General features: G+C 48.5%; 1 protein-coding gene across 2 annotated transcripts; it reads left to right on the forward strand.

The window, feature by feature from the left end:
• The first annotated feature begins 959 nt into the window (after positions 1–959).
• TENT5C (terminal nucleotidyltransferase 5C) lies at positions 960–23,061 on the forward strand. 2 transcript variants are annotated; one of them, XM_059136061.1, is made up of 3 exons: positions 1,106–1,203; positions 2,821–2,943; positions 17,437–23,061. In XM_059136061.1, the coding sequence occupies exon 3, from the start codon at positions 17,462–17,464 to the stop codon at positions 18,635–18,637; it is 1,176 nt and encodes a 391-aa protein (XP_058992044.1). In that variant the 5' UTR covers positions 1,106–1,203; positions 2,821–2,943; positions 17,437–17,461; the 3' UTR covers positions 18,638–23,061. The 2 variants fall into 2 exon arrangements, with proteins under 2 accessions (XP_058992045.1, XP_058992044.1); XM_059136062.1 differs by lacking the exon at positions 2,821–2,943 and having other exon boundaries at positions 960–1,203.
• Positions 23,062–26,094: the final 3,033 nt, after the last annotated feature.

Below are 26,094 nucleotides of genomic sequence, written 5' to 3' on the forward strand. Positions count from 1 at the left end.
AGGCAGAGGCTTTAACCCACTGAGCCACCCAGGCGCCCCCATAAATGTTTTTGATAAATAACAGCTACTATTTGATATAAACAGCACTTAACACACACTTTGCATCAGACACTGCACTATTAGCTTCCATGTTCCTATTTAGTACTTATAGAAGCCTAGAAAGCTGCTCTATCTTTACTATTGTCACACAGGTGAGGAAAGAGATTTACGGAGGACTGGTTAAGTTCATTGTCCAAGGCCTTACAGACAGGTGGCGAGTTGAGATCCCAACCCAGATTGATCTGCGTTTAGAACCTGGACTCTAGGCCTCTTGCTATGGGACGAGTGGGTGGTGTCCAAGCCCCGCTTGCATGTTATATAACACGCGACATTTCCATTTCAAGCGGGGCCGAAGCTATCGCGGGTGCCCGCCTTGGCGACGGACTCCTTGAGGCCCGCGTCCCACTAACCGCACACAGGTGGTAACTGCAGGCAGAGAACCAACTGCGCCGGCTCTCTCCCCGATGGCCTCCAGGCAATTTGCTGGGGGGAAAGAGGAAGGCTCCCTTGGCTCAGAAACATAAGTTTTTTTTCAGACTTCGACACACACGCCGGAGGTGGGTGTCGGGGTTTCATTCCCCAGTCCCAGAGAGAACCAACGCGAAAATCCCCAGAGAAGCAGAAGAAAAAAAGCAGGCCTGCGAGGGAGCTGGACGGAGATGGGAAGAGCTTGGGAAGAAGAGTTATATGATTGCAATGGCAGAAGAGCCTAGCGGAAAGTTGAGTCCCAGTAACTACGAAGTTGGCGCGGGGGGGTGGCCGGAGGGTCAACCCAGCCCCTCTCTGTTGCGCCTGCGCAGTGCTACCGCCTTGAGCGCCCCCGCCCCTTCCCGCCGCGGAAGGTTTACTCGTCTCTCGGCAACCATTCACCCGAGGAGCCAATCAGGGGGCACCTTTTGCCCTGCCCTCGCCGTCAGCGCCCAGGCGGAAGGATCCCGTGGGCGCTGGCTCCGCCCCACCCCGCCCCTCACTCCCCTGGGAGGGAAGGCTTGGGGCGGGGGTGGGGGGGTGGGGGCGTGGTCATAGCCGTATAAGAACGGAGGGGGCGGCGGCGGGACCGTTCACTCGGTGCCGCTGCCTGGGGGCTGTAGTGACCGCGCCGCTCCTGCTGGGGGCTGCCCACGCCAAGGACCGGCCTCTGTCCTCTCCTCTTCCGCCTCCCAGGTGAGTACTCGGCCCCCTCCCCTGAAGGTGCTAGGATGCCGCGGCCCCAGAGAGCCGCGCGCTCCGCCTTCGGGGGTCTGTCCCCGCCGAGGGGAACTCCTGTCCTCTCAGAGCCGGGTGGCGAGCCAGAGGGGAGGTACGGACAGGTGCCGGGCCGCGGTGCTCCCTTCCCTTCCCGCGGGGACATCCCCACACGCATCCCCCGCCCCCGAGGGCCAGGCGAGACGCCCTGAGAGGGAGCTACAACTTTCCAGAGACTTCGGCTGGGGCTTGGCAAACTTGGGCGAGTTCCTGCTCCGCGCGTCCCGCGGGGCTGCGCGCTGGCCGGCGCGGGCGGGGCGGCCGAAGAGCGAGTGATGGGGGCCTTCGGCCCCTTCCCGGTCTGCCCGCGGCCCCGCCGCCTCTTCCTTGCTTGCGCTCCCGCGGGCACGCACACCTCTGCAGGCCGGCCGAGCCCGAATTCGAATGCGGCGGTTTCGGGAGGCACAGTTGGAGACGCAGCGGTCAGGGGCTCCTCTGAGGCCGGGGAGGAGAGGGGCGCTTCCTCGGCGCGGCGCCAAGCCCTGGGTTTCGAGGTCAGGGCGGGGATCCCCAACTTTCTGTGGACTCACACTGGACTGTGGACACCGTAAGCAGCAAAGTGGTCCAGGCGAGTGACTCCCGCGCACTGCACTGCTCTTGGAAACTTCTTGGGAATACAGTGCCCGGTTCCTCCCCCTTTAGGAATGAAACTGGCTTACGGTGTAGACTAAAAGCCTTGACAGTGAGTTGGCGGGGCTAACGGTGCCGCGGGTGGCTGCCCTACATCTCAGAGGTGGGAGGGGAGGCGGAGGAGGGTGACGAACCTGACCGGGACAGGTTGGTAGCCTGTACCCCTAAACACAGGACGCAGATAGGAGAGAAAACAAAACTGTGCTGCCTCAAGCAAGGGAGGACTTCCGGAGTTTATCTGGAGAAGGAGAGCTCACCCATCCCGGCTAGACCCAACTGATAGATAAGGCTGGACCTCGCGGGAGGGATCAGATCAGTCCCCTTCCCCTCTTTTTTCCTGGAAAAAAGGCTTCTGCCGGGCTAAGTCCCTGTCTTAGGTAGCAACCCGCTACCTTTTAAACTTTTTTTTTTTTAATGGAGTTGTAACATGCAAGCCATGGAGTGCTTTACAGTTCTCTTATTACAGTCAGCGTTTATCAAGACTGTTGTAATCACCGGTATTGTGACAGTTGGTATTCAGGATATTTGGTAGATGGGTCAGGAACCTGAACCTCCCCAAGAAATCAAGTAAAGATTATTAAATTCTTCTAAGGTAGACTCCTGGCTTGGCCCAGCTTCCCTTCAAGGGAGTGGGGAGGGGTGGAGGATGAGAGTGGCCATTGTTGGCTACACTAACATTTCCACGGAGTAACTTGGCAAGGAAGCCCACAAGGAAGCAAGCCAGGCAGCCTGGGACTGCTTGGGTGTGTGGGGTGGGGGAAAGAGGGTAGGAGCGCTTACCAAGAACTGTGCTGTGTCTTAAATCCCCAAAGGTATTATTGAGGGAGTGAGATCCACACATGAGACCCTGCCATGGAAGGGGGTGGGTGGGGACTAGAGAATGCTGACTTTTCTCTTCGCTTTCAGGGAGGCAGTCTGGCTGGACCAGCAGGGGTTCTGTCCTTTGACATTCTTGTTTGTGAAGATGGAAAACTTAATATCTCTGGAGTCAAGCTTTTACTTGAGATAACTGAAACCTTGTGTCTTAAGGTATATCCATGTCTTTAGACTACATTTATACTCAATAAGGACTTTTTTAGAGAGAAATTTTGGTATATTATATATAATTGTTCAGGTAGCTGTAGGGCGAGTCTCAGTAACATAATGTGAAAGTGAAGTTTAAAAAAGCCCCAATTTTTTTTTCCTCCTCTTAGCCAGGAGACCTCTAAATTGTTACCCAAAACAAAGGTCCCTCATTTCATGACAGTGTCTGTACCTAGAGCTTACTGCTGTACTCTCTATGTGGGGTTTCTAACACAATACCTCCCTTGCATCCAGAGATTAAGTTGGGGTATCTCTAAAGGTAAGGGCGTGGATCTTGCCTATTTGTCAGATGGAGTGTGACTTAGCTGACCACCAGCAGATCTCCCTCCTTGGTTTGCTTGCCTGTGCTATGAGTACAGCAGCCCACGGAGATCCCATCCTGGGTTATAGAACCCCTCACCCCTGCGTTTCCCAGTATGCCCCACTTAACCTACAGCCCCCAGTGTTCAAGGCCAGGGCAAATTGCACACATCTTGCACTACCCATCAAAGAACAGAGAAGTCCTCGTACTTCTGAAAATCCGAGGAACTGCTTAGCCATAAAGATAATGCAGAGTGGACTGTGGTGCCCTTGTTCTCCCAGTGCTGGTAATCGGACACATTTGCTACAAAGTTAGAAAATGACATGTTTTGGGTGCCTGGGTGGCTCAGTGGGTTAAGCCGCTGCCTTTGGCTCAGGTCATGATCTCAGGGTCCTGGGATCGAGTCCCACATGGGGCTCTTTGCTCAGCGGAGAGCCTGCTTCCTCCTCTCTCTCTCCGCCTGCTTCTCTGCCTACTTGTGATCTCTCTCTGTCAAATAAATAAATAAAATCTTAAAAAAAAATAAAAAATAAAAAAAAGAAAATGACATGTTTTTTTAAACTGCTCAAGTAAGTAGTACCTTGTCTTCATCTTTCATCTCTGATCTATTGTGCGCCTGGGGCAGGTCACCAGAGAATGACAAGCCAAGAGCTCTGTGTGGTAAACCTTTTTTGTGTTCCCAAGAGAAGTTGTGGAAGCCCAAGCCTAGTTTTATGAATTTAAGCTAAACTTGGGTTGTTGTTTGAGTTTCTTGGTCTCATGCCAGATCTCTGGGCTGCGTGCATTACTCTGTGTGTGTGTGTGTTTTAGGGGTTAAAGGGAAGGAAGGCATAATCTGAGGGGTTACTTGGGATGAAACATTACTCTGGTTAGATAAGGCCCATTGCTTTTTTTTTTATGATGTCACTGACGTACACAGGGCAATACAGAAAAATGTGTTGTGCCATCTTGGTGTTTTGGCCGTGGCCAGGCAAGCTGGCATAAACTATATTATGATGAGGCAGATTATGTGTTTAAACAAGCCAGTTGGGTCCGGCAGTAGAGCTGATCTCTTGTGATGCTTCCCAGACTTCTGGTCGCAATCCTTTTGATCCTTTCACTGCATGCATTAGAAAGAAGCTCATATTTGGAATTTAAGTGGTTTAGATGAAGCCTCTTTGCATAACCCAGATATGTAGGAAAGAGCCTTATGAACTGTTTAGAATCAATAGATTTTGTACAGCTGGGCCCCTCTAGTCTGCCCTAGAACTGTTTGCAGAACTTCTTGGAACAACAGGGAAAAAGGAATATGAAGAAGTAATTGCTGATGTTAAGTCACTCCATGTTGGAGATTTTTTAGTCTCGGCGGAGCCTTTTGGAGGCTTGGTCACTAAGCTGCATTGAGTATTGACTTCTTGGATGACTGTGATTGAGTCGGTAGTTAAGTGCTTTCCAGGCAGCGGTTGGTGCCAGGTGCTGAGGAGGCCAAGGCAGTGAGTGGTATGTAAAAAGGCCCATGGAAGCACTCTGGAGCTGGGATAGCTTCCTAACGTTCGGGCACTCGGGTTTTGCTTGTTTGTCTTAGTCTTCCTGTGAGCCCCAGGAAGGCAGGGCTTGGTGCTCCCTGCTGAATCCCTGGTGCCCGGAGCGGGGCCTGGGGCACAGAAGGTGCTCCTGTGAATTGGATACAGTTCTCTGCTGGCTTCAGCTGCCAGTCCTCTGCGCAAGGGAAGTCTCCTTTAGGTGGATTCATTCTGGTGGGCTAAAAGCCTGGGGGCTTTTTGACTGGGAAGCTCCCAGCCTAAGATGCCAGCTGGTTTCTGGGCCTTTTTCTAAATGGTGGCCTCCGTTTGGTAGGTCTGGAGCCGAGGGGCCGAGCCTGCAAATTGGCCAGCAGCTGAAGCTCCTTAAGCCCAGCTCCAGCCCTGCTCTCTTCCAGCATTCCCCATCCTGCTCTTCCTGCCCCTCCACCCCAACCCCAGCCTCACATGGCTCGCTCAGCCTTTCTCTCTCCAGTTCACTCGGCTGCTGGTTCTGCTGATCTTTTATCTTTTTTGCTTTTTGTTTCCCACTGCCATCACTGACCTGGTTCAGGGGCCTGTTGACAGCAGCTCCATGAGAGCAGCACGGGGCTCTTCCTGCCCCTGCTCAATTCCATATCCCATGCCCCTTAAACATCACCTGAAGAACTCCCAGAAACTGCCCATCCCTCCAGAAGCAAAGCTTCTTTTCAGGACCTGTCCCCTTCAGACCTTCTCTTCATTCTCCACCTCCCCTGGACGAGTCTTCCTGACCACCTTCCTTTGCCTCACAAAATTCATACTCAAAAGTTGGCACAAATCACTGCTCTTCCTTCCTTATCAGACTAGGTGTTGACCCAGCTTTAGATCCTGAGGTCACCCCAGCTGCGGGTCCCCCATATCTCATTACCTATCTCTTTTTTTTTGTTTTAAAAATTTTATTTATTTGACAGAGAGCGAGATATCACAAGTAGGCAGAGAGGCACACAGAAGGAAGGGGGAAACAGGCTCCCCGCTGAGCAGAGAGCCCAACGAGGGGCTTGATCCCAGGATCCTGAGATCCTGACCCAAGCCAAAGGCAGAGGCTTAACCCACTGAGCCACCCAGACGCCCCGAATTACCCACCTCTTCACAGTTCTGCCGTGTACCTTATTTTCTGTATTCTGTTTCTACTTTCAAATCTTCCAGTGGATGAACATACAAAGTCCCATATCTGTTTCCATATTCACTCTCTGTGGGCCCATTTTGAGAAGAAAATCCTTCACAAGTCTTGAACTGCATCTACTCCCTCATGTTGCCATGTGGTTCTCTCCCCTGGCTTAGCCTTACCCGAGGGTGGGAGAACGGGTCTACACCGTTCAGACTGGCTGTCTACACCCTACCCCCAAACACATCCTCTTTATCCCTGACTTGTACCTATGGCCAAGGAGGTGGGCACTACAGCCAATGGACCCTGTGTGGTCTTGGCCAGTCAGGGCTCTCACACGGAGGCAATGGCCAGGTGCCAGGGTAGGAAGAATGCAGATCAAGGAGGAGAGATGAAGTGGATATAGAGTGAGCATGTGCCCCGAGTCCAGGCCCTGGTTGGGCTTGCTCAGCTGGGACCTAGTGTCCCAGGCCTGTCCTGGTCTCTCGCTTCCCTCCTCCCTGCCTCTGTGACCGTCTTGGGCTGTGAGGATACACCCCCACCTCTTTAGGCTTTGGCTTCCTCATTGTTATAAGGCCAGTGGACTGGTGCCATCCCGGAGAAATAGGAGAGACCCAGTTAAGTTCCTAGCAGTCATCCCATTGAAGAGTAAAAATAAACAGGTGAAACTCATTTTAATTATCTTATTTAAGCCCTCATAGCAAATGTTAGCCTTTCCGTATATAATCAATATAACAAAAAGATTAAGGAGATACTTCCTTTTTTCTTTCTCCCCCTCCTACTGAGTTCTTGAAATCCAGAGTGTATTCCATGTTCACAGCACGTCTCCATGGTCTCAGTGTGGACTTGGCCCGTGTCAAGTGCTTAAGGGCCATGCGAAGCTTGTGGCTACAGTACTGAGTAGCACGGGTCCAGACCAGCTGCCCAGTGGCTCACTCTGCAGTTCTGATTCTGCATGAGTGGGAGGCAAGCATTAGCAGCAGGAGGTTATGGAAGGAGAGCATGAGTCTGGGCAGAGGTCTTTGTCACTTGCTTACTAACAGATCGTCCGCTCCTAGAACAGCGACGGGAACATAGTAGGCACTCACATACCAGAAAGAACGAAAGGAAATTCTGTCATTGTGACCAACTTACTGCTAAGCATTCACCCTGTGAGTCAGGCCTGCCACTAAAACACAGGATATTTGATTTCTTGTCTGGTGCTCACTCTTACGTTTTTCTCCAGTTTCATAGAGCATAATCACCAGGTAATAGAATTTCAAAGAATTGCAGATGAAATCTTCTGACACTGGCAGGGGACCAGGGCTCAAGCAACTTATCAACAATTAAAATATATCAACAACTGAAATTTTGAAAATGCAAGAAGAAGGAACTTCCAAGTAACAGGTGTCTGTGAGCTGCCAAATGACAGCAACGCATGACTTGGCATATGCTAATTCAGTGATAATTATTCCTAGAGGACCATATCTGTGACCCACACAGCTCCACACATGTAGAAATACCAAACACGGGTACTTGGCTGCCTGGTGCAGCTGGTACAGAAATAGGGACAGAAATATGTACCTCATGGTCTTGCCCCTTCACTTAAACATATGTGACTGTGTGTGTGTGTCTGTCTGTCTGTCTGTCTGTCTCAAGTGTGATAAGTGCTATATTGAGCTTGGCCCTTTCCTGATAAGGCCCAGGGATGCTGCTAGGGATGGGACAGCAAGCTGAGGCCTGCCTTGTGGACATCTGATGCCTGCTCCAAATTCTAAGCCAGAGGGTTAGGTGGTGTGTGACCCTTGATAAACCCTGGGGTCTGGCAGCCCTTAGACCCTGTGGACTGTATGGAAACTTAGCCATCCTTACAGTAAACAGCCTCCTAGGAATCGTTCTATTTTTCTCAGTCTAGTCAGTCTCAAAAATGGTGGGGGCCGGCTCTGACGATCTCTTTACATGAGTCAGACCAGTAACATCTCTGATTTAGAAAGAGGTATTTCGTAGGAGGAAGTGGGGCGCCAAGTTGCAACAGGGATTCTTTCCAGTTCAAGTGGTGTATGTAGCACTTAATATTGCTGACACTCTGGAAAAATCAGGACTTCTGTGCTTAGCTTCCATCTAAAGATGCCCGTGTGGTGACCTGGTTAATGTTTACACTTGCGACGATTTCAGGGTATTCCTTTAAGCCTGTGTACTTCTGCGGTGCCCCGTTACAGCATCTGGGCCTGTGTTTTGATTCTGTTTCATGCTGTTTGGCAGCCCCAGCATGAGCTCTTCCAGTGTTATCTCTCCAGCCACACTTGCTCAAGCATCCTATTTTGAAAGACGAGAAAGTGTTTTCTGCGTGGAGTTCTTGCAGGGTGGGTGTCTGCGGACAGAGCCCAATCTCTGATAACCATTAAGACCGTTTGTGGGCATCCGTGGGAAGCGAGAACTGGGGAGGGCCCCTCGAACTCAAAGCTGGCTGCAAAGCCAGGCGGCCCTGGTTTCTGGTGGCCCGCTTCTGCTTAAGTCCGGGGTTTCCCCTTCCTTCAGCTACGGTGGCACCGCAGCTGCTATGGGAATCATACCAGGTTTGGGGGCTGTGGCGCACGTGGGCATTCAGTGGCTGGGACACTCCTGATAACCCTGAGAAAATAGCTTGAGACCTCCAGCTGGACGTTCCCAAGCAGAGAGTGGGAACAGGCCAGCTGTGGGATTTCTGGTGTCACTGACTCAGGACTGTCTTCTCTGGGCAGAGCTCTGTGGCACGGTGCTGTTGTTTCTTTGAACGGAGGTAGAGTGTATTTGCGGGTGTTCTAGAAAAAGCTAACATGCAATATATGTTACTGGCCTTTTAAAAACAAGGCATTATTTAATCTGGTTCTTTTGCCCTGGGCTGTCTGCTAATGCAAACTCTCGCATGGACATTCACATGAAACTTAGCTGTGTGTCTTGGTTATCCGTACCATTTTCATGCATTTGGAGGCAGGGGAGTCTCCAGAATGTGGCCTCCTCCCTGGTGTGGGGGCTGAGCCCTGGCGAGGGGCTGGCTGCTTGGCAGACAGAGCCCCTGGTCCTCTGTAACTCCTGGCCTTCCCCATGCATTCAAGGATGGAGGGAGGACTTCTCTCCAGAAAGCCACATCTAGATTGGAGCCTGGTCTTTCTCCTTGCTTCCCACTGTCTGCTGTTGTTGCATTTATAAGTCCCTGGTTCTCCTGGCTGCCCGGTTTGTTTCTCGAGGACGTAGGTATCTCAAGGGCCCAACTCTGTGCCATTGGAAAGGTGGCAGGTGTGCAGGCTTGGGTTAAGCATGTGCATGTTTGTCGGGCTGTGCCAGGCAGTCCTGTGTTCGGCTCTGTTCCAGCTCTCTTTCCCGAGCCTGCCTGAGGGGTGTCCATCCCTGCTTGCAAACTTACCTACCTTCTTTCTGCAGCCCCAGTTGGGTTATCAGTTTCTGGGATCTAGAAAGCTGCCTTCTTGTCTGCAGAGTGTCCTGTTCTGTTGCTTTATCAGCAGATCAACACTGCCGATCTTCCAGCCAGCAGAGCGCATCCCCGCAGCTGTCCCCGCACTCTCTGAGAACCACTGCCTGGCAGCCTGGCTGGCATCCAGCTGCTCCATCCAAGGGAGCAACCTGGGCCTTCATCTTCCAGCCCTTGCTCTTTTAAAACCCGAGCGTAATGATGAGCATTTCTGTACAAAATTACCTTCCATTCTGCTGGATTCCAGCCAGATCCAGCTATGGATCCTTGAAGCCATGATAATCCCGAGGGGGAGGGTCTCTGTGCTAACAGCTCTGAGGTACTCATGCTTGGGACTGCTTCTGCCTTGCCTCCGGCACCTGCCATCTAGCCTGCCTCACTTGGGGGCCTTAGTGCATCTAGCCACCTGCCTTCCTATCCTGCCATCCTATAAAAAACCTTCTTACCTTTCACCTCTTTCCCTCCACTTATTGCTGGCTAGTTTTTACAACTACCAGAGCAGCTAGCTTCTCTTCCAAGCCCCATGCACACCCCAACACTTGCACTCAAACTATCCACCCCCTAGAAGGTCCTTCAGTTCCATTTGTGCCACTTCCCAGCGGGGCATCCTTGGACAGTTAACAACCTCTTTGTTCCCCAGTCCCCTTTCCTGTCAAGCAGGGGTAATAGTAGTGTTGGTTGATCCAGGTAAAGCTGGATCAGATAGAGTTTGGTGGTACATGTTAGGGCCCCTGGCTAGACCTTGAGTCACATTTGGTCTGTCCCCTCAGAAAGAGGGCCTGGAGGGCTAGGAACCTGCTGGCACCTGCTGGAGCTTCTGAGGTAGGGAGGCATTGGTTTCTGAGTAGATCGTGTTGGTAAGATGTTTGTGTTATGAAACCGCTGATGTGCCTCCCCGTTGAGAAATAGGATTTCCCACACCATGGGCAATGAATTGCCTTTTCTGGTGCCTCTCTGAGAGGCGCCTCTAAAGACACCTTGGGCATCTTCGAGGATGAATGCTGACTCATGTCCTTTGTTCAGCTGGAATCTTCTCTAACGTGGGCTGTGAAAGGTGATTGGTTCAAGCTTTGCTGTTCTCCGTGTATGTGGTGGGGATAAAGTGTCACTGTTACGGGGGTAACTTTCTTCTTTTTTGGGTAGGACAAATACAGTCTCTGTTTTAGAGGATCACTGTCGTCGCAGCAAGAACTGGTGATCTCAGGGCACCTGTGGGCTTGTGACAGGAGCCTCTGCCCTCTCCCCTCCTCCCACCCTGCCAGTGGCCGAGCGAGTTCGGTGGGAACTGTTGCCAGTTCCAAGTGCTTGAAATTGGCTCCAGAGTTGAGGATCCGGGGGTCAATTCACTTAAACTTTTCCGATCCTTATTCCTTAATTTGTGCAGAAGGAACTGTTGTACCTTCCTCAGAGCGCTTGTGACGATGAAACAGGAATTGACGTGAAGGGGCTTATGCTATATACCCTTTCTTTTGCACACACATCTGCACCTTCATTTTACAGTAAGGCCCAGAGTTGTGGTTCTCATCCGCCTGGGTTGCTGAAAGAATTGGTAGGCTAGAAGAGTATGGTGTAGGTGCCGCCTCCTTCACATCTGATTAAACGCTCCAGGTTTTTATATGAAATAAGTAGTTTTTTTTTCCCCCCCTGAAAATGCCCTCTGTGGTATACTGGAAGGGGAAGAGTTTGTGTGGAAGATGCCTCCCTCAGGTGCATGGGTCCCCTCTCAGCCCGGAGCTAAGGACAGCAAGTGTCTTTGTTGTGGATACACACCACCTGTAGTCTGTCACCAGGCTTAGTCCATTGCCCATGGCTGGGTCTCTTACCTTGAGCCTCAGAAGTGTTCCTAGGAAGGTCCAGGCTTTTGAGGTAACATCCAGAAACCGTAAAAGGAAATGTCATCAAAGGAATGTTGAAATGTGTTCGAGTTTCTTTTGTATTCTTAAACCCCAGCAGGGTCAGAGGAAGAGGGTGGTGCTCAGTTGTCTCTGGAGGGGATGGAGGGCTGCCATAGCTGAGAGCCTCCGTTCACACCTCAGCATTTCCATGAAAGCTCTGGCACAGTAGCTTCTAGAGCTTTCTCGTGAAATACCGCAGACTAAGACTTACATACACATTGTCCTTAACTTTGCAGGTGGACATTTCCACAGGTACTGAGAACTCTTTGGACAGTGTCTATGTCTAATACCTGGTACAAATAGGAATCAGTGTTGATCCAACCTAAGCCCTTGAACTTAAGACCCAGAAGTATTACGTGGGCTTTTCACGCCCATCTCTAGCTTGTCTGCCTGTCTGTCCAGCTGGCCCACCTTGAGTCCCCTCATGGTTTCATAGCCTCTGTCACTCTTATTTCTGGGCTCTAGACAAGCTAAGAAGCAGGACTAGAAATAGCTTTCTCTTTCTTTTTCTTTTTCCTATTTTCTTTTCAGTTAGGGCTTAATCATAGGTTTTCAGCTCAACCTGCCTTTGAGGGCCTTGGTCCCAGGCCATAGGAATCAAAGGTAAGTTAGAGGTGAACTTGTCCTTAGGGAATATGGTTTATTCTTTTTTGGCTTGGTCAGTCTTTTCCTCTCCCCTTTTTCTGCCATTCCTGCAAACCTGTCTTCTTTCCATGTGCACATTCTAGCCTTCTGCTGAAGCCAGATGAAGAAAAGGGAATTCAGGGGGCACCTGCAGTGGTTAGTCGTCACAAATCCAACTTTTTAGGAGATTAAGTACTTGAACTGAGTAGACAGACAGTCATCCTCACTTGTAAAATGGTGCCTAAATTTCCAAATCAGTGAGAAATCCTGGTTCCTACCTTGCCCACTTTCTGCTGTGCAGAATATAATATGAAACCGCTTCTCAGGCAGTTAAAGGAAAATCAAACACTAGTTTGAATTTACCAGACTTCACATTAATTTTGTTTTCTAGTCATCATTTTGTTACTTCTGCTAACTAAAATTTGTCTGTCTTTAACCTGGGCCTTTCTTGAGTTGAGAATGTGTTCCACAGGATTCTTTTATATGCAGATTATAACGTTGTTGATCTCAAGTGGTTAATTAAAACTCCAACTGTTACACTAAGCTCTGGTGTGTTATCTAAGCCCTCAGGGCCTATGACTTGGATTTATTCTAGCAATACCAGTGTTTGTTGGAGTCACTAAAAAAAAAAAAAAAAATGTACTTTTGATATTTGGAATTGTTTGGATGGGCGAGAGAGAACAAAGAATTCCTTTGTAATCATCATCAGTAACTTATTTTGGGCCCTTCTAATGGGCTAAGTGCTGACTATGAACCCAGCCTAAATTTGAGCCTTCAGTAGCTTGAGCTCTTCCATATCTAAGGCATAGTAAACTGGAAGAATTAAGAACTACACCACATTTCTCATTTGTCATGTTCTACAATATGCTTTTATATGAGCTACTTTTTTCTAAAAGTGAACTCCATTGTTCATATGATTGTCAGAAGGCCTTGGTACCCAAGAGGCCAAACACAGGCATCCCAGGTTCCTGGTAAAGTGCTGATTGCATTATTAAGTTTCTTGCAACTGTAGCCAGTAATCAACATAACAGCACCATGAGGGTCACTACCATATGTCTGAACTGAGAAATAGCCATGCCTATAAACCTACAAAAAGTCACTTTGGGATAACAAACATAGGGTCTAGATTAGGCAGATTATCCATTATTTTCAAAGTCTGGAGGATTTTTGACAAACAATGGACATATTCTATTAAAACAGTAGAGAAGTAGAAACTTGACCAAAAACCATTTTAGGGGAAAAACAGGGACCAGTCCCTCCTCCCCGCCTGCCCCCAGAGATCCACATTGAAGTCTCGGAGGGGAAGCTTCTATGTTTATTTGATTTGGGGACAGAGTTGGCGGGGAGTGATAGGAAAGAACTAAATAAGGCAGCAGATGAGTTAGAAGGCTTGTGGGGGAGAGGTTTTCAGACCTGTTTCATAAGATTTTAACTATTTTCAATTAATACACATACAGGTTCTCAATTCAAAAAGGATAATAAAAGTTTCCTTTGTCCCATCTCCCAGTCTAGAGCGGGTATTTGGTATAGGTCGAATTACTTGTGTTTCCTTCCAGAAATCTGTAGAAATGTACAAGTGTGGGCTTGTGCTTTTACACAAGCAGTGTTGGTTTTTTATGAATAAATCTTGACTAGCATTTCCCATTCTTATAGATAGAGAGCCACCTCCATTCTTTGGGACAACTCCATGCAATCGTATACTGTTGTACACATGCATTGTCATTCACCTTCCACTGATGACTCTGTAGCTTTACAAATAATTCTCCAGTGACTAGCCTTGTGCATACTTGCAAGTATACCTGGAGGATAAAATCAGAAGTAGATTTCTTCAAAGTAGAATTGATATAAAGAGTCCATTCATTTAAAATTGAGAGTCCCACACTGTTCTTTAGAGAGAACCTAAGGGGAGTGTGCCAATGGGTGTCTGCTTCTTGAGCGCTGTCATTCTGATAGGTAAGAATGATTCGGTGAAATTTTAATATGCCCATCCTTTAAGGTAAGGTTGAATGGGTTGTGTATCTGAGCCACTGTTCATGTATTTTTCCCCTTCTTCTGTTGGGGTGCTATTCTTTCTGACCTGTAGGAGCTCATTCTTCATTATTAAGATAAGTACTTTGCCTCACACTGCAAATAGTTTCCTAGTGTTGCCTTTCTGCCTTCGTTATGGTATTTTTACCATGTAGATGTTTTTATTTTCCTGTATCAAAAGTTTGACTTTTATGTTTTATGTGATTCAGAAAAGACTGCCTGCTCTTCATTTGTGTATATAAATTCCATGTTTCCCCAGGACTCTTAGGGTTTTTCCTCTTATGCTAAAGTCTTTAATTCGTCCATCTAGAGCTTAGTTTGGCATAAGACAAGGAGCCACCTTGTTTATTTTTTTTTAAATGTAGATCACTATCTACATGTCTAAACTTTTTGTCTCTACTGTTTTGAAATGCCTCCATTATTATATATGAAATCCTTCATGTATTACATTTTATTTCTAGATTTTAAAAATTCTATTCCAACAATCTGTCTTTTTGTACCAATACCATGCTCTTTCAATTATTTTGTCTTCATAATATCTCTTATGGGGCTGATATGTACATCATTCTTGTTTCTCATAACGTTTCTGGCCATTCCTGCCCCTCCTCCCATATGAACCTTACAGATTTTCAATCTAAAACAGATTCTAACTTTGAACCTACTACAAGTTTAGAGATTCGAAAATATATGAAAGGTCTCGTACTCTGATCATCTTCTCGCCCCACTCCATCCCTGGAGAAGAAATTGATAGCTTCCATCACATTCTCACTGGTATTAAATGTTCCTCCTCTAAGAACTACTGTTCTAAAGATGGGAATAGTTCTGACTTTAATTGTAAAATGTCTTTTTTTCCTTACAATTCCTTTATTTTTTTAAAAAAGATTTTATTTATTTATTTGACAGAGAGATCACAAGTAGGCAGAGAGGCAGGCAGAGAGAGAGGGGGAAGCAGGCTCCCCGCTGAGCAGAGGGCCTGATGCGGGGCTCAATCCCAGGACCCTGAGATCATGACCTGAGCTGAAGGCAGAGACTTAACCCACTGAGCCACACCCAGGCACCCCTCTTACAACTCCTTTTAAAAAAAAAAAAAAAAGAAAAGAAAAGAAAAGATATGAGTCAAAAGTCATTCCTATCGTTATTTTCTTCTGCAACATTACTGAGGTTCTTCCGAGAGATACTCCTAAAATTAATTGTTATTTCTCTTCCAAGTTTTGATTCAATTGCTACTGCTCTGTCACTGTAACTTCTCACACCTGTATTGTAAATATGAAACTTGGTAGCATAATGTCAGGTGGTACACAGGGAGAGAAGGTTGTGTTCTTATGGGGAGATCAACATGCCTGATAGAAAGCTGTGTCACCGAATCATAGATAGTTTAGCTGTATCTTAAGACAAAGCTAGAGCCATACCTCTTTGCAGTCATTTGGACTTAATTGTGCAGTGCCCTGTGTAATAGGCACAGTGTACCGTATGCTGATCATAAAAGGGCCTACAAAGAACCAAATGTACATAGAGCACATTAAAAAGATGTTCTAAGTCTGACTTGAAGCCAAATGCACACAGTGAGCATGAAGTATTTTACCACAAATTTTGCTTCTAATCCTTACCCTAGGCATGCTTTGGTAGAATGATCTAGAGAGCCTAGAGCTTTTTAACACTGTCCAAACAGGTTTGAAAGGAAACTTATCTGCCCCTTGGCAAGCATTCTTCTGTAGCAAGCATGGGAGGGCTCAAGATTGGTCTTCCTAGAGCCTACTGGGATCATGTGACCACCCTTCCTGTTGCTGGCCAAACACATTCATCCCTTCAACCTTCAACCCCTTCAACCTCCCTAAAGGGAGCCTGTGCTCTTGCTTGAGAGGTACCTGATGGCCAGACTGGACAATTTGCTAGGTCTTGGTTGCACATTGCCTTCTGGCCCTCAATCCTAGCCTAGAGCTCATGTTGCCTTTGTGTCAGCTTATGTCCCCTCCCCATAAGTGAACTCTTCTGTGGCCTTCTTTTTCACCCTAATCAAGGGACACTCCTTTCTTCTACCTTTTATATTCCATTTTCTTTGTACCACACACTGTCTTTTGTTGCTACATTGTGTTCTCACCCACTTTCTTAACTGCCAGCTCCTGGAAAGCTTGTCTGGGGATGTCCAGTGGTGCCCCAACACTGACTGACAACCTTCACCATCACTGTGAGCGATTATGTCAGGCGAGGATCTCTGGGAGCAGTGCAAAGCTTAAAACCTGAGTTGGAACCGCAGGACAGGGATGGAGGGTGTGTGTTCAAGGGCAGTGGTTTCCAAACAGTGAAACTGCAGCAGTGGTTGGGATGGGTTTTGTGTGTGCCTAGCCAGTCAGGAAGGCTAATGGCAAGACTCTGTGCTCACACCAACGTGTGAGGATAGCACCTTGACATTTTATTTCGGCTCTTAACGTCTGTCTAGCTCATGTTTGACCCACGTGGATCCACAAGCACCTTGACTTTCTAATACGGCAGTGTTTGTTTTTACACATTAGGATTTCCAGGGATCTGTTGTATTTTATTTTCTGAAACGTATCTTGGTTGAAAATTACTTTGGTAGCTATGGTTCTAGCAAGTGTAGTGTGAGACGGGATGTTTTTCTCCTAGTACTGAGGGCTCTCTTGATTCTCCTTAGGTAGCCTTGAGGTGTACTAGATTTCAAAATACAGTGAGAAGATCGCACTGCCCTGAGGAAGTTTTCCATGTCCCATGGAGGGCCCTCTTTGCTGGCAGAGCTGTTGCACCACAGAGCTGACCCACGCCTGTGTTGCCAGGAATCCTGTCATCCAGACAGCTCCCTGGTGTCCCGCTCTGGATACTGGAGGTGCTGGTTACAGCACCGACTGCTCCCATGAGGGAAAAGGATGTGGGGTTCTTGCCAGCAAGATATCTGTGCACCTGGTCTAGCAGGACTGGTCTGACTTCCTGTCCTCAGTGTGGTTGTGGCCCAGAGCTGAATCTTCCTGTCTTCATGGGGTGAAGGAAGTCTTTTCCTGGGAGGGGGGCACGGGGTGTGTGTCTTGTGTTCAGGCTCTCACGGTGGTAGCTTAGGTATCAGCCAGTTCAAGATGTAGGTAGGCATGCAAAGGCTGGAGAGGGAATTCTGTGAAGAACAAGAATTAGCCAGACTGCTAGGCCTTCTACTGAGGAATGTGTGTGGGTTACTTTGTTTTAGAAATCTGTCTACTTCCTTTCACACGAACCACCCTCCTGCAGACAAAACAATCAAAGAAGCCGGCCCCACATAAAATAAAATTTGGAAGCAGAGGGTGGGTTTCTGTGTATGTCGTCCTCCCTCCACGCACAAAGCCTCTCCCATCTGTGAGCTGTACCCCTCACAGCAGCACCCAGCCATGGGCCCCTATTGTCGCTTTGGGCGGGGAAAATGGTTAGAGAGCCTGGAGCATCTGCCCTGAGTCCCTCGGGCTGCTTGGCCGTGTACAAGTGAGTCCTAACTCTGTTTCTTGCCCCCTCACTTTCAGTTTCCCTGCGAGCACGCCCCCCAAGATGGCAGAGGAGAGCAGCAACACCAGGGACTGCATGTCCTTCAGCGTGCTCAACTGGGATCAGGTGAGCCGGCTGCATGAGGTCCTGACCGAGGTCGTCCCCATCCACGGACGAGGCAACTTTCCAACCTTGGAGATAACACTGAAGGACATCGTCCAGACCGTGCGCAGCCGGCTGGAGGAGGCGGGCATCAGAGTGCAGGACGTCCGGCTGAACGGCTCCGCCGCAGGCCACGTCCTGGTCAAAGACAACGGCCTGGGTTGCAAAGACCTGGACCTGATCTTTCACGTGGCTCTTCCCACGGAGGCCGAATTTCAGCTGGTCAGGGACGTGGTGCTGTGCTCCCTTCTGAACTTCCTGCCGGAGGGCGTGAACAAGCTCAAAATCAGCCCGGTCACTCTGAAGGAGGCGTACGTGCAGAAGCTGGTGAAGGTGTGCACGGACACGGACCGCTGGAGCCTGATCTCCCTCTCCAACAAGAACGGCAAGAACGTGGAGCTCAAGTTCGTCGACTCCATCCGGCGCCAGTTTGAGTTCAGCGTGGACTCCTTTCAGATCATTCTGGACTCCCTGCTCTTCTTCTACGACTGCTCCAGCAGCCCCATCTCTGAGCACGTCCACCCCACGGTGATCGGGGAGAGCATGTATGGGGACTTCGAGGAAGCCTTTGACCACCTGCAGAACAGACTGATTGCCACCAAGAACCCCGAAGAGATCAGGGGCGGGGGACTGCTCAAGTACAGCAACCTCCTCGTGCGGGACTTCCGGCCCACGGACCAGGAAGAGATCAAAACTCTCGAGCGTTACATGTGCTCCAGGTTCTTCATCGACTTCCCAGACATCCTCGAACAGCAAAGGAAGCTGGAGACCTACCTTCAAAACCACTTTGCCGAAGAAGAGAGGAGCAAGTATGACTACCTCATGATCCTTCGCAGGGTTGTGAACGAGAGCACCGTGTGCCTCATGGGGCACGAGCGGAGGCAGACCCTGAACCTCATCTCCCTCCTGGCCTTGCGCGTGCTGGCGGAACAAAACATCATCCCCAATGCCACCAATGTCACCTGTTACTACCAGCCAGCTCCCTATGTCAGTGACGGCAACTTCAACAACTACTACGTGGCCCACCCTCCAGTCACCTACAGTCAGCCGTACCCTACATGGCTGCCCTGTAGCTAAGCTTGAGACCTGAGGGCTTACACAGTGGGAACCCCAATAGGGCAAAGGCTCTCAGGGAAGGGAGCCTCCTTCTAGGTGTAGGTGTTTGGCTTTTAAAGGGGAACTCAGCTCTGATTCTGCTCTTTTTTTTCTTTGTGCACCCATTGGAATGGGTCTACAGTCTATCATGAGCCAACCCTGAAGGGACCCGTTATTCCAGTGCCACTTTGGAAAATGCTATAGGAAGGACGACCTCTCCACATCTTTCCAGGATAGACACTAACACGCCATGTCCCCAACACACGCACGGGGAGATTGGAGCTCCGTGCACTAATGGAATCTGGGAGAAAGCTTGGGCAGTGTCTCTTCTCACTCAAGCCTAGAGTAGGCTCTGTTGGCCCTCATGGGATTCTCACCTGTTCTATGAGAGTTGTGGTTGCAGTCTATTTTCTTGTACCAGTTTTAGCCAGGCAGCAAATGGTGGACATGAGTGTGGTCTCATGACTTCATTTTTGTTCAAGGGACTGAAATGCTTATGTTTATTCCCTGTTAGCAGAGCTGAGGGTTTCTTTCCTGAACAAACCAAAGCTCGTAGCTGGAGAATTGAGATCTGGTTGACAATGGTTTATGGTTTAGATGCTGTGCTCTCACGAGGAATCGTGAGATATTGCTGAGGGAAAAAAAAATGACCTTTGCTTGAAATGTAACTTGAAAACAAAATAAAATGTGGAACATAATGTTAAAGCAGAATTGTGGTGGTGGCGGCAGGGTGGGGGAGGGGGTGATAGTAAATAGGAAACGTGAATGTTCCGTTTTTTTGTTTTTTTTTTTTCTTTAAGGAATTCTTATTGAATGACACTCCCCCCGCCCCCTTCCCTTAGCTCATCACTTTAGTTTTGCTCTTCCTAAGACTAAGGATTGTGCTGAGTCTAGAGTCCTAGTAATAGCCGATGTGAGAGGGTCTTCCCATGTTTTAATTGGAAACCTGTTTTGGTCACATTCCCAGTATGACAAGCTGTTTTTCTGGAGTACCGTGGCTGATTCTTTTTTGTTTGTTTTTATTCTTTCTTCAAAAAATAGTGATTTCTTCTCCAGGCTGTTTTTGGGCTGCAGATGAATTCAGGATTTTCAGTAGAAAGGAATGACTTGTGGAATGGCCTGCTGTTGTGGGCAGAGTTCTCTGGCTCACGATTGCTTTGGAATTGAACCCGCTGTCCCTGTGCTGTGTGCAAGGTGGAGGTTTAGGGCTCATTTGGGCTTGGTGTGCACTGGAGCTGCCAGGGCTCCTTGAATGATTAATTCTGGGGGATTTGGGGAAGAATGAAGTAAATGGAGAATGGTCATCCTTATTCTGGTAGACTTGACCATACTTGTGTCTGTTGTGCACTTTAGAAGGAAAACAGTGTTAATCTCCAGTCCAAAGCAAGCTTGGTAAATGGGAGAGTTCTAGGCTACTGCTTTCCCAGTCATTCAAATAAGGAAATTTTTGTGTTTTGAAACTTTTCTGGGATCTCTTAGGAAGCATCACTCTAGGGTATTGAGGGCAGAGGAACTCAGTATGGCCAGCCAGCTTGGTCTATAAAGTGATTTCATAAAATCCATGCTCCTGAGTTTTTCCTTTCTTCCGTGGCCAGAAAAACCCCAAGCCCTGAGTGATTGCTTTCCTTTTTCCTTGCCTTACACAATGAAGATACTTTAAAAAAGAAAGGCTTAGCAGAAAACAAGTGGTTTCCCTTTTTCTGAAGATGGTATTTTCAGGGTTTTTTTTGGGAATGTGAGGTCTTGGTCCTCTTAAAAGCAGATAGGGCGTGACTGAGCCTCAGGGTCCAGCTGGTATCCGTGTTGTGTTACATTAGGTGAATAGAATCCACTTCTGTGTGTAAGTGACCGGCTCCGGTTTGCCTGTGAACCGTAGTTACATTTGAATGCTCTGGCTTTGAGTCTAGGCTAGTTCCATACTGAGGGGGTGCCCAGCATGCTTCAGGGTTAAAAGGGGGGGAATGAAGAATGAACCCTAACTTTAAAAACTATGTACTCATCCATAACATTAAAAGGCTGCCTTTGTGGTCTAAGGGCAACATCTTTGTGCAAAACTGACAGATCTGATTAACTAAAACTTTGAGATGTGATGAAGCCACCAACATAAACACTTGCTAACAGAAGTCAGTATTGCTCCTACTAGAAGGCTTGAGGATCAGGGTGATGAGGCTCCAGATGAAGATAAAATCAGAACCATATCAAGTAATTAAATTTCCACTTTGCCCTTGGAGTTTTTTCTGCTTATATATGTGTGTGTGTGTGTGTGTGTGTGTGTGTGTGTGTGTGTGTGGTTTTTTTTTTCTTCTTCTTTTGCTGTTACTAGTTGTCTTCTGAGGATGAAGGGAAGCCCAGAAATGGTTAGAAATTCCCAGTCAGCCCCCTACCCCTGCACCAGTTCTTTACCACCATTGCACCATGACCATCTTAGTGCAATCTGTTCACCTGAAGTTCTTAGTCAGCCCTGCCATTTGGGAGTTTGAAAGTAGACACGTGTTCTAGAATGTTCTACTACATCAGGGTAAAAAGCTGCACTGACCAAAGCTGAGCTTTTAAAACATCTCCCTGGTCCAGTGGTGTCTCTACCTGCTCTGCAAGGCCTTTGCCGGCCTCAGAATAGATTGGATAACCTTGAATTTCAGGTGTTTGGAAATTCCAGCTGAAACCTGCCTTTCATGCTGCTCACACAAGCACCAGGTCCCCTGAACTAGTACTGAGACCTGTGGTTCCTCTTTTTTGTGTGTTGAGTAACATGAAACTTGGCAGTGGTCAAGGGCACTAAAGTTCAAGTACAAATTCTAATATAAATCTAAGCAGTCTCATTTGCTTCAGGACTCTGAAGTTCTCTAATGCTTTTTGCAAGTATGCAGCTTGTTTTCCTGGCCTGCTTCTTGGAATCCATTTGAGCGGCAGTGAGATTAAAACAGTACCGTTTCCCCTCGTGTTGGCGGAAAGGCACAGCCTGAATTCCTGGCCTTAGGCTTCAGTCTCACCCTTACATTTTACTTTGGCATTAAGACACGATTCCTCACTCAACTTCAGCTCTGAAACGAAACTCTCTATCACGGACACCTTCCAAAGAAGGTTCCTGCTAAGTCCATGTGAGCTAGGGTGTTGCCCACACCTGGGAGCGCCTGGCAGCTGGGGAGAATCGGGGAGGAAAGATGCTAGGGCCCTGCTGTGTGCTGACAGATGTGGTTTGGTGTTCGAGTTCTCCCCTCTCTGCCCCTCACCTGATCTTTTTCCCCAGGGATTTGAGTTACTGCAAGCTGTGTATAAACCCATGTTTTGTGGTGACATACTAATAATCACATCACAATAATCACAGTGCCCCGAATCTGCTTATCCTTCTGCCTCCCTTAGAGCACTAGCTCCTTCCCTTCATGGTAGGTTGGGATTTTAACTAGCACCGCTTTGTTAACTTTGGGAAATGGTGCCACTTGAGAGTGACTTCCTCAGTTTAGGAATACCTTCTTTCTAGTGAACTTGCTAGTACTGCTGCCTGGTTTCAGGATGCTCCTAGATTCTGGGCTCAGATATATTGCTAGTTAATCCACCTGTGGGAAGAGACCCTGTAGCTCCCCAGGGCCATGATTTCCTGGGTATCACTCTGGGGCTCTCTCTGAAGGAGAACCCATCTGTTGGATTTTGTAAGGTGAAGGACTCCTGTTTGCCAGGGTTGGAGTCCGATCCTTAATCTGGCAGAGACCAGGATGTCGCAGCTCATTCTGGAACCTACTCAAGTTTAGCCAATTACTTTCAGAGGACCAAGGGAGGATGGGTTTTAAAGACCTGGCAACTTTTCAGGATTACTTGTGGAGACTCCTGAAGGTGAGGATCAGGAAAGAACAAGTGTTTTCGTTTTTGTTTTGTTTTGGTGAGTTTTCAATCTTGTTTACCTATCACTTTTTCAAAAATAGTTTAAGTGTAAGCTAAAGAAAATGCTTGGAGGTTTGCCTAGGCTGGTGAGAGTTGGTAAAAATTGTCATGTGTGTTTGTATAGGAAGGTGAGAAGATGGTCCACTAAAGAGGAAGTTGTTAAATAATATGGATATGTGGGCATTTTAAAACTCAAGTCATCTGGTCTCCACCCCCCCAAAGGATTAAAAAAAAATAGCTGCTTTAGGAAAATTAAGAGTATTTATCCAGTCATTTCCAAATTAATAAAGATGAAAAGTAAGATACTAATTAGACTGAATTGGAAACATTTTGTTATTCTCGATTTGCCTTTGAAATACAAATTTCTTAGTGATGCCTACAATATGTGAGGCTTCCTCTTTGGTGTGATGTTGCTGACCTTCCTATGTGATGAAGGTGAAATCACTTGTCAATGCAAACTGTATTAGAAGTTGATGAAATAAAGCTTTGAGTTTGAGAAATAAAGATATATTAAAAAAAAAAACAAAAAACCAAACCCCAAAACCTCACCTGTTATGGTCATTTCTCCATGTCTCAACAGTGAACTTGTTTTAGGTTTCAGGAAACCTGTTGCATGGCGGGGTGGGGGAGGGGTCAGTTAATAACATTCTTAGCCTTAGATATTTCTCTGAGAGATGGTGCTTTCTCTGGGGGAAGAGGTGTGTGCTCACCTTAAGGACTGTAATTCCCTTCACATCTGAGCTCTTCTCCAAGGTGCCCGACTGGTTTAAACTGAGTTGCATTTATTGACCCCAGTCTCTTGGCTAATGCCTACATCATGGGTATAGTCCTGGAATCTGCCTTCGCTGGCATCTTGTTTGATTTGGCATTAAAGACTAGGTTCTCTTGACCTTGATCTTGGCCCCAAACCCATTTTCAATAAGAGAACCACAATAGCTCAGCCTTCCTATATCCAACCACTACCATGGCTTCTTCATGTTTTAGAAGTATGGAAGTGATTCTGGATCTAAAACTGCTCAGGAAGGTTGGAGGGACTTTTCCTCTTCTCCCTCTGCCATCACAAGAATTGGGATGGAAACTCTTCCATCTTAGGTTTGCCTCCCAGCCCACTGCTGGGTCCTTTCCCTCCTCGGTACGGTGTGTTCCTTCTGAAATGCCCCTTGACTTTGGCCTTTTCGGTACTGCCTTCAGCTCCTGCCTGGGCCACTTCCTGAGTCTTGTCACTTGTCTCCCATCCGTTTGTCTTGATCCACCCGAGGGCTCTTTATAAAACACGTGCCTCTGCCCCTCACATGCATTTCAACCTGTTTAAGACCCTGCGATGCAATGGCTCCTGTTGGACTTCAGCGCACACACGGAGTCCTGCAGGGCCAGCCCCAGCCTACCTCAGCAGCCTTTTCCTGCCTCTCTGCTGGGCAGGCTTACTTTCAGCATCAGAGAGCACATTTCATCCCATGTAGCCCAGCACACATTCGGACCTCTTGGGGCTCTGGACGGAGCTGTCCCACCCCAGGCTTCCCTGCCCACTGTTTCTGTTGGTGGGCTGACAGGGTTGCATCACTCCTTCCCTGTCCGTGCAAACACCTGTCCATTTCATGCCCCTGCTGACTGCCTCCCACACAACTGGAGGCATTCTGGTGCCTTGGATGTTGAACCCGGTGTTTTCATCCCTGGAGGACTTGGCCTGAGGCCGTAGCTGCGACAAGGCTGAGTCCTGGATATGAACCTGGCTGTGTTGTAATGCTACCCTCCAGCGCCAGAAAACGCGGGAGTCAGGGCATCGTCCGGACCAATATTTACATGTAACGCACTATTTGTGGGAAGCGGGGGTGTTCAGTTCCCCGGAATGGGCAGTCATGTCCTGGACACTGTAACACTATTGGTCACCAGCTCCTGACCTCCCAAACACAGTCAGTACTTGCAGCTGCAGTCTTCGCACTCTGCTGTGTTCTTCCTCGCTCCCCATCCTCCAACACCCCCGCAGGTCGACCTTCTGGTGTTCTCATGGAACGTTTCTTGTGTGGCCTCCAAGCGATGGTGGCTCAGCGCTGGGTGGCGTTTCCATCACTGCCTCGGACAACCAGTGGGGAATGTTGTTCCCCTCACTTGGATAGGATAAGAACATACTTGGCTGCAATTTGGGGTTAATGTCTGTTGGAAGACGCTAGGAGCATTAATGGAGCCCGAGAGGGTTGAGCGCACAACCTTTGGGAGAAGCAAAGGCCAAAGCTCCTTTCAGGAGTCTGGGTCTCAGGTAGGTCATTCCTCACCTAGCTCCAGCAGACCCAGCCCACGTGTTTGGGCCACGAGGACACCATGGGCCTGTCGACTCCAGGGCTCACTCCTCAAAGCAAATCACAGGCTACTTTTCACTGTGGGAAGTTTCTTAAAGGTGGTCCCAGAGGAAGGCAGGAGCAGCGAGTCACCTGCCTTTTATCAGAGGCCCACTTGGGAGGGAGGGAGGAGTCTGGGGCAGGGTGTGTGTGAGGGAGAGGGACCGTGACAGCACAGCGGTGACTCCGCTCTGACTCTCCTAAACCTTCTAACTCCATCCACTGCGGGCAGCGTGTGAGCCTTTGGCCCGGGAGTCTGCTGGAAACCAAAACCATGAGAAAACTGAGTGACCGTCGCTCACATTTGGCTTTAGGACTTACCAAGCACACAGTACAGAAATGTCAGCCCGTGGACCTCAAGAACCTGGGAGGGGGATCGTATTCCCACTTTACAGACAAGGAGCGGGGACCTCCGAGCAAGAGGACCTATGCCGTGAGAGGTAGAGCCTGGGCTCCAAGACCTGACTCCCAGGCCCCTGATCTCCCTGCTGTTAGACACCCCGAAGGTGCCCCATAAGCTGCCAATCACAGTGCAGATGTGAATTGTGACGCCAGCCCCCTCCCAAGGGCTAGAGAGGTGTTGAGTTGCCTGGTTGTTGATTGGCTTCCACTCACACAGGAAAGGAGTCCCGTGGACAGGCCTGCAGCATTTCTCAGACAGCCTGCCTTTGTGAATGGGGTGGGCAGGAGACTAACTTTAGGCTCGAAAACACATTCAGGGAATATCACGGAGAGCCAGGTCTTGTGCTCAGGGATGGGACGGCTAAGCTTACAGGGGCAAGTAAAATGTCACGCACCTGGAAGAGCCAGAGCCAGAGCCAGGCCAGGGGCATCTGCCTTCAGGGCTCAAGGTTTTAGCCCCTGTATGATATGCTATCCTGCTTTCAATGCGCATTTTTCAGGGTAGCACCTGGAAAAGACACCTGGGAGTGAGTATCCCACGTTCCAACAGGAACAGCTCCAGGGTCCACGGCGAGTAAGCAGCATATGAAATGGGAGCCCAAAGGACGGATTCGTTAAAAGCAAAAATTAAGCCAGCTGACTGAGTTCAAATAGGGTGCCCCTATTGGGTTGTGGCTGGCATAAAATTTTAAATTCCAATTGAAATGGAAATGAATTAGTTGGTAGAGAGGTATTTAAGGACCTGCACCTGGAGGGTTGGGGAGCACAGGAGGACTTACAGACAGCAGGAAAGCAGCTCCCCCGCAGCGATGGGACAATGAAACTGAG

This window comes from Mustela lutreola, chromosome 10 (assembly GCF_030435805.1).
Source record: "Mustela lutreola isolate mMusLut2 chromosome 10, mMusLut2.pri, whole genome shotgun sequence".
NCBI lineage: Eukaryota > Metazoa > Chordata > Mammalia > Carnivora > Mustelidae > Mustela > Mustela lutreola.